This window comes from Cyanistes caeruleus, unplaced genomic scaffold, assembly GCF_971803275.1.
Source record: "Cyanistes caeruleus unplaced genomic scaffold, bCyaCae1.hap1.1 HAP1_SCAFFOLD_125, whole genome shotgun sequence".
NCBI classification, from domain to species: Eukaryota; Metazoa; Chordata; class Aves; order Passeriformes; family Paridae; genus Cyanistes; species Cyanistes caeruleus.
In genome coordinates, this window is record NW_028255922.1 from 485,321 (window position 1) to 493,471 (window position 8,151).

An 8,151-nucleotide genomic window follows, 5' to 3' on the forward strand; every position below is an offset into this window, starting at 1 on the left:
AGACAGCTTGCAGCTTGTATTCCAAATCTGTCTGGGGGACTGTGTTCACTTGCAAAAAGCCCTGAAGAAACAAGGAGAGCAGGAGCAGGCCAGCAGGAATCCCTTGAGATGAGTGCTGGCAAAAGGGGCAAATGACTGGTGCCACTGTCCAGGGCAGCAGCTGAGATTGAGCACAGCAGGAAATGTCCTTCCAAGCAGCTGGGATAGACACTACAGCAGGATGGCACTGAGAGGCATCAGCCCAGCCCCCTGCTGCTCTGCAGAGGAAAGGCAAGAAGGGCAGAAAGCACCAGACTGCAGTGACTGCTGTGCCTATCGCTCTTTCACTCACTCGATTTTCTAGAGCCTCTTGCTGCTGAGCGAGGAGATGGAATTTCTCTTCGATGATTCTCCTTTCTTCCTCCAGCCTGTTCTCCCTTGCCCTGATCCTAGCCTCAGCTTCCTGCAGCTCTGCCAGAAGCTCCTCATCAGAGGCCTGTGAAGAACCAGAGAGAGGAATTTCCATGAGTGGAGTGTCAGCCACTCTGTCACTTACCTGATTTTGTTGATTTCCTCTCTGCCAGGGGAGATTCATCTCCTCCTGGATGTTCCTCCTGTCTTCCTCAGGCCTCCTCTTCACTGCCGTGATGGCCCTCGGAGCTTCGGGCAGCTCTGCTTGGGGCTCTGCCTCGATGTTCTGTACACACAAATGGAGAGCGAGTGCCTGGGAGCTGCCATCAGGCTCAGCTTCTTCCTCAGTTTCAGCCTCAAAATCACACTCATTCAGTCACTTCTTTCTGCTTCCCTACCCACCTCTGCTTCCACTGTAACCTCCTGTCCCGCTGCTGATCTCTGCAGAGGCTCTTTGCTTTCAGGGCCTCTGGCACTCATGGCCTGCTCAGTCCCAAGAGCTGCGTTTTATGCCCCTCTTCCTGCCCTTCACTCTGTCCCCTGCTGAGTCAGCCTTACCTGGCCATTCTCCAGTGGCTCTTCCACCTGCTGCCCCAGCTGCTCTTCCTGCTCTTGGGCTGGGAACAGCTCTCCCTCAGGCTGGCACGGCCGTCCTGATAAAACAATCTGCTCCTGCTCTTTCTCTGGATGGACCTGCAGAGAAAGCAAGAGAAGATGGGCTTCAACTTCTCATCCAACATTTGTGGGCCAAGACTCAAAGGCTGATGGGCTCCCACGTTCCCAAAGCTCTGTGCTGCTGCTCTCCTGCCTTGTTCTCTGCCCGTGGGGAAGCACAGATTCCAAAGTGACCCTGGCAGTGCAATCAGGGCCCATCTGGCACTGAATCTCCAACAGACTCTTGGGCAGCTGACAGGAAATGTGGGGCATTTCTCAAGGGCCTCCCTCCCCTTCTGCTGTGTCCTGCTTGTCTCTCCCTAGTGACCGACAGCCAGCCCTGTCCCACAGCTCCATCCTGGCTCTGCAGGGGCTTCCTGGGTGAGCTCAGCCCTTGGGAGAGACACTGCTGGAGTTCATGTTCTTTTCAGGCCTGCACTGCCACTCCTGCCCTTCTGACATCCACACTCTTGTTAGAAATCCTGCTCATTCAGGAGACAAGGATGTGTGCAATTGGATCCTCTGCTGCAGGTCAGAGAGCCTCTATGGCCACCTCAGGATATGGAAGAGGATCAAGGTGTTTCTCCTCCCTCTTTTGTCAGCTGAGAATTCTGAGTGGCACTGACAGAGATCCTCAAAAGGCCCCACCAACAAATTAATTGACACACCCCTAGGGATGCCAATGAAGGAAGCCATGGGTCATGTAATACATGTATGACCAAAGTCACCAAAAACCACCTAAACTATGGAATTGTCCCACCTCACTAGGACAGGCAGAAATTTATAGGTTAAACAGGGAGTGTCAGGACAGAAGAGGCAGGAGGAGGAAAACATCTCTGAGGAGAAAAAACAACCATCTCTAAAGGGGTTCTTAGCAACAAAAGACAGCACTCAAGGACTTGCAGCTTTGCCCCCACACTAGGCTCCAATGCAGTTTCCAAAGCTGCAGACTTCACCACAAAACGTATCAAGAGAAACTTGCCACTTGTGGATTTTGCCTCAGAAGAAGGGTTCAGAACTACACAGTTTGTTTCTTTGGCCACACAGGACAAGAATGGCTGGCCACAGCTGCATGGACAACACAATCATCTCCTTGCAGCTTATCAAAAGCCAAAAGACAGGTGGCCTAAAAGACTCTGCAGAAGTGAAGAATTACTCCAGAAAACTGCAGAACACTTCTCCAGGTCATCCAGAGGTTTCCAAAAAGGGACAGCAAACAAACCAATCCCTGTGAGCCCCAGCAATGCCGTGTGAGCCCTTGGCCATGGCTTGGCAGAAGCCAAGAGACAGAGCTTCCCTGAGCCAAGCAGCCAGCTGCTCACCCGCAGGCAGCAGCGCTTTGGGGCCTCAGCACGACGGCTCAAAGCCCAATTTCCAGCTGCCACGGGATGGGGGAATGGCTGGGTGCTGGCAGGACTCCAGCACTCAGCATCCTCAGCCAGCAACAGCAAGTGCTGGCTGCTCAGAAACTTGCAGCTCTGCCTTGCACTAAAGACAGCAGCACCCAGCACTGGCACTTACTGTCTGGGCATGGTCAGGCTGGGCTGTGACCACAGCTGGAGGCTCGTGCTCCTTTTGCTCATTTTGCTCCTCTTTGGCCTCTTCTCCAGGAGCAGAGGGAGCCACAGCAGAGTCTGCTCTTGCTTCTGGGCTCTGTGGACAGATGGTGGAGTTAGGGACAGGCAGCTCCCTATCATTTAGAACCTTATTTCTCTTCAGCTCGATTTCTACAACCAGCTCTACCAAGCACAAATCATCAGCTTTGATAGCAATGGGATTCTAAGTCTCTCCAACTAAATTAAAATGGGTCAATTCAGCCATACTGCAAATAGTTCTGAATTAGAGAGTTCACCCTGGCTACTATCAGCAAGCAACGTTCTCTCTGCAAAGCTGAGCTTTGAGTTCTTTTAAAGCTCTGCAATGGAAAATTAGGAAATAGCCAACAATGCCTTTGCTATTGCTGCTGTAAACATGGAAATGGATCTTCTTTCAGCCCACCCAGCTGGCCCTCTGCACTCTACTGCCACAGGCCAAGCTCACAGTTCCCTGCACAATTCTGAAACTCCAGAAACATCAAATGTTCCTTTCTGACTCACCTCAGGATCGGCACCTCTGAACACACGGCTCAGATGACCTGCAGTGGGCAAGGAAAATAAACCAAATTCTTTGAGAAAAGAGGAGGGAACCGTGGCCTATTTAGAACAGCATCTGAGAAGATCTCCCAGTCTACGTTTTCAAAGGTGTCCTGCTTGACTGGTGTGGTTTAAAGCAGCAACTGAAAAATCACTAGAAAACTTATTTATTTCTTGCTGTGAGATATGGATTAGAACAAGAGAAAAACAGGCTTAAAACTTAAATGGAATAAAGAAAGTTTATTGACAAAAACTACAAGAATAAGAAACGAGAATGAAACTTCCAGAACAACCCTTTTCTCCCCCACTACCCAACCATTCCCTTGTATACATGACAACATAGAGACAAAAAAACTTTGGAACTTTGGTGTTTACAACAGTCCCAATTCCTGCTAGAGTCTTTTCATCAGTCTTTGTAGAGAAACAGAAGTCTTCTTCTGCTATCTATGGAGTTTCTCACAAGAAAATTATTTTTCTTCATAGCTTTCTATTTCTCTGATGCCAGCTGCCCAGAAATCTGCCATCAGTTGTCTCCTCCCATTTCCCATCACTCTGAGGTGTGTTATGGGTCATGAGTCTAGGGATGTCATTTTTATGAATGAGTTATTCAAAGGCAAAAGTTCTCTTTATCTGTTTTTGTGAGCTTCTCTGGAAACAGAAGTTTTCTCTTTTTGCTTCTTAAAAGCCACAAATCTTCAACTCTTACTTCTCCCCCTCTGTTCCAGCATCTCACAGTGTCACAACTACTTCATCATTTGCTCAAAATCCACACTTGGAAACACTCCATTCCTCCCAATATACTCTGTCATGAATTAAAGGCGGTTTTTTCAGAACACTACTGTCCATCTCCATAGCTTTAACAGAAAAATATTTCAGCGTATTAAAGCATCTCCTTATTTCTCTTCCCTCTCTCAATTTAATTTTTTTCTTCACTCTCTTTGATGGGTTGATGGTTGATCACTTCCTCTCCCTCTCTCTGGAAAAAAAGGATTAATCTGCAAGTCTCATGCAGGTAGTAAAAGAGTTAAAATCTTGCTAAAGCTGCAGATGTTGATGGCGTCAGGTTTCAGTTCAGTGGCAGAAACTGCAAACCAAGTCAGGCCGGCTCCGTTTCTCCCCCCACCCCGCCCTCTGCAGCCTTGTCCGGCCTGGAGGCGGGGAGGAGGCCGAGACAGAGCCCTGTGACCTCGTCAGAAGCCAGAAACCAAAGAGAGCAAGAAATTCCCGGCCTCACATCTTCAGGTGGTGTTCACAGGTTGATCTCACTTCTCAATAGTTAAAACCGCTGCCAATTCTCACCCATGGCCAGGAATTAGTCAGGAGAAAAAACTCCCATCAGCCTCCAGCAGTTTCAACTTCCCGAGCTCTCAGAGCTATCTTAAAAGTAAAGTCACCCCAAGAGATTGAGCCAGCAAAGTGAGGAAATGCCAGACTCTGCTGCCACAGGCTCTCCCGTGGAGGGAACAGAAGCCCTGCAAATGCTGCCCGCAGCCCCCTGGCTACAGACACCCCGTGTTTTGCTGAAGGTGTTGACAGGAGCTTTACCAAACCAGGGGCATCCTCATGGTCTTTGTGTTTCAATAGCAACCCGGTCACTAAGAAAGAGCAGGGAGACCTACAAAAGCCAGCTCAGGTTCCAGCCAGGGAAAACCTCTACTTACGTGCCAGGTTGGTGAGGTAATAGCCGGAGTAGCCGATGACATAAATGGTGCAAACGGCAACAGCGAGCTGCTCCATCATTGTAGCACTGCTGTGCCAGTTTGCACACTCTGCTCCACCACAAGAACAAACACGGCTCCTGTCAGTGTGCAGCTGCCCACTGACAAACGCCTCAAGCAGGAGGATGCTCCTGCACTGAGCAAGCCCAAGAGCTGCTCTGACCCTGAGGCCTTCCGTGCACCAAGGCAACCTTGGGATGTCACCACGACAAGGTGGCATCCATGCCCTGACATCACAAAGCCAATGCTCTGCGCTGCTCTGGGAATTGATGCAGAGCAACACAACCTTCCCTACAGCAAACACAAAATTGCCTGGCAGGTTCTCCTCTGTCACAAAGGGTCACAAATCCTTTGCTGGGCTGTGGGAAATGGAAAGACAGAAACTTCCACAGATACTGAAGGATTTGATTGACAGCCTTGGAAGGAGCTTGGATTCATGCAATGCTAAAGGTTCACAGACGCTGAGTCGAGAATTCATAAGCTTATGTTCCTATAGCTGCAAGTAAGAATATGCCATAAGTAAATAAAAAACTGCATTGAGTGAGATGGTGGAGAGATTTCAACTGTAATTGTGTGATTTTATAGAGTAAGCTATGAATCTAAATAATATCCTAAGAAGCACATGTGTGTAGGTGAGCTAGCAGTGTATTGGGTGAAAAGCAGACACAGTGCAGCAGAACTTGGCAAAGGTGAAAGGTGATTAAGTAATAATAAACCTCTTCAATTTAGTGCATTAGCCAAAAATCTCAAATCAGCGAATCTCAGCCACTGCACCAGGCTGAAGCTGAGGATCCCCAGCCAAGCTCAGAGGGAGGAGAACACAACATTTGTGGGATCCTTTCCAGTCTGACTTGCTTTAGCTGGAGCCTGGGGGAGGAGAGAGCAGGAGAAGGGTTGGCTGAGTCCTCTCCCCTCTGCCTTGCCCTTCTCTGCTGGATCCTCAGTTCATCCCACACCCACCCCAAGACTCCAGCCCCATCCTACTGGTGCTGACGGGATTAAAGGAGATAAAGAGGAGATTAAAAAGATAGAGAGGAGAGAAAAAGAGAAGTTTAAATGCAGCTTAAATATGAAAGAAATACCTATGTTAGTGCCTGCTGAGAGTTCCAAGGGAGCTGAAGGGTTTGGGAAGGGCCAGGAGCCCGTGAAGGGCTCAGGAGCTGCTGCTGCCGGGAGGGAGGAAATGCACCAATGGCTCCCAGCAGAGTCTGTGCTTTGAGGCTCTTTCCCAAACAGCTGCAGGAGGGAAAGCAGCTGAGTTTGGAGGAAGAGTTTTCTGCTGAGGTTTCCTGTTTGGAGCTGTCACAAGCTTGAGCTGCTCAAGGGAAACACGGCTCTGCTTCCAGCAGGGCCCAACTGCCCGGGAGCACAACTTGGTTCCCTGGCCCTGAGCCAACGGGCAGCAGCAGCTTCTGTTCCCTCCTGGCTCTTGTGTCATTTCCAGCAGCACAAGACACACCAAGAAAAGCTCCTCCAGAACATGCCATAAGAAACACAACCTGATTTCATGGCATGGAGGAGCTCTGACAGTCCCACGGGCTCAGGGTTGTTTGTCAGTGAACAGAGCAGGGAAAAGCACAGACACATTCCCTGCACAGGGAATTCACAGGAGGAAAGTGCAGTGCTGGAGGATGTGCTTGGATACAACGTTCCCACGGCAGTTTTGGGGATAAAATCGTCAGCAGAGAGAAAAGAAAAAGTGCTCCCAAGGGTGGGCTGGGGAGGGCTGGTGCTTCCCGGGAGGCTCCCAAAGCTCAAGAGGACAAAGCCCAGACCTTGTCCAAGCTGTGAGCTGGGTCTGAGCCAGAAACCAGGGGGTGGCAGAGACATTGCTGCTGAAGGGCTTCAGATTGCCAAAGCTAAAGTGTCCAGGATCAAGGAACAACTTGAGGTTATGGAAGTCCCAGTGCCCACGTTCCATCCCCTCATTTCAAGCTGAAAGCAGAGCGCCCCTTGTGACTCTGCTTTTTAATAATCAATGTCAAACTCCAACAAAATTCCCTTAGAAAGACCCCATGAAGGTTCACACTGTGAGAGCTCACTCGAGGCAGCCCCAACTCCTGCCCTGGTTCAGTCCCTGTCAAGCCCACTGTGCTTTCCAGCTGCTTTGCTCCAGCTCCCCCCAAATCACCACGAATTCCACTGAACTGAAACAAATCCAAATCCTCGTGGGTCGGGACAAGGGCAGGGAGAGGTCACTCAGGGATCACCATCAGGGGCACAACAGCCCGACCTGGGGAAATGAACTGAACTTAGGACTGAGCAAATCAGACCAGGAGAATGAGGATTAAAATCAATCTTGAGAAACACCTCCTCCCGCACCTGAACTTTTCTGTCCGGGCCGCTGCTCGAGGGGCACAGAGAGGGGCCCGGCCTTGTCCCTCGAAACCTCCCTGGGAATCACCCCAGAGCCCTCAGCCTTCCGTGTGCCCATCCCCGGGGCCCCTTGTCCCTCTGAATGGCTGCCGTGGCTCTCCCAGTCCATCCCAGCCTCTCCCAGTCCATCCCAGCCTCTCCCAGTTACCCCGCCTGTCCATCTCGCCTCTCCGTGGATCTGCCGCCCCTCAGCCAATCAGAGCGCGTCTCTCTGGTGACTCATCAGTTGCCGGGCAGATCCACAGAGCCGAGAGCCCCGCGCTGGACTCGGCCTCCCAGTGCCGCGCACTTCATTCCCAGTCCCGCCCAGTGCCACCACAGTCCCTCCCAGTGCCACCACAGTCCCTCCCAGTGCCACCACAGTCCCTCTCGGTGCCACCACAGTCCCGCCCAGTGCCACCACAGTTCCGCCCTGTGGACCCAGAGTCCCTTCCACTCCTTTTTAGCCCATTCCCAGTCTACTCCGAGTTCATCCCTACTTTACTCCCAGACCTCCGCACTTACTTCCAGTGTCCCAGTATCCACTCTCATCTCTTCAGTGCCACCCCAGTCCCTCCCTGTCCATTCCCAGTCCCTCCCAATGCCACACCACTCCTCTCCACTCTCTCCCAGTGCCCATCCCAGCGTGTCCATCTCGCTGGTGCCCTCCAGCTCCCAGCCCGGCCCCGGCCGCCTGCTCTGCTCCCTGATGGATTTCTCCCCTGCCCACATCCAGCTGAGCTGCTCCCAGGGCCAGCAGCACCTCTCGGGCCACGTGCTGGCCACTGCCGTGCTCCCCAGCGGGGACTGGAGCCAGCAGCTCCTGGTGCTGCTGGAAACCGCCCCCGGCAATGCGGGCTCAGCTCCAGCTGCCAGGTGGAGCACGGCAGCCTGGAGCACCC

At 51.6% G+C, this 8,151-nt stretch overlaps 1 protein-coding gene across 2 annotated transcripts in view; it reads right to left on the minus strand.

Annotated features, from left to right (window-relative positions):
* Positions 1 to 5,569, minus strand: part of LOC147646096 (serine/threonine-protein kinase PAK 3-like) — an 88,333-nt gene extending 82,764 nt beyond the window's left edge. For both annotated transcript variants that reach the window (XR_015281965.1, XM_086873937.1), the window contains exons 1-5: positions 4,838 to 5,569; positions 3,141 to 3,178; positions 2,566 to 2,697; positions 949 to 1,083; positions 332 to 676 (exon numbers count right to left, since the gene is read on the minus strand). Coding sequence is in view for 1 of the 2 variants with exons in the window: in XM_086873937.1 (XP_086730063.1) it covers positions 332 to 676; positions 949 to 1,083; positions 2,566 to 2,697; positions 3,141 to 3,178; positions 4,838 to 5,114 (927 nt within the window). In the remaining variant the exon portion in view is untranslated. The remainder of the gene's footprint in view (positions 1 to 331; positions 677 to 948; positions 1,084 to 2,565; positions 2,698 to 3,140; positions 3,179 to 4,837) is intronic.
* Between the last annotated feature and the right edge of the window lie 2,582 nt (positions 5,570 to 8,151).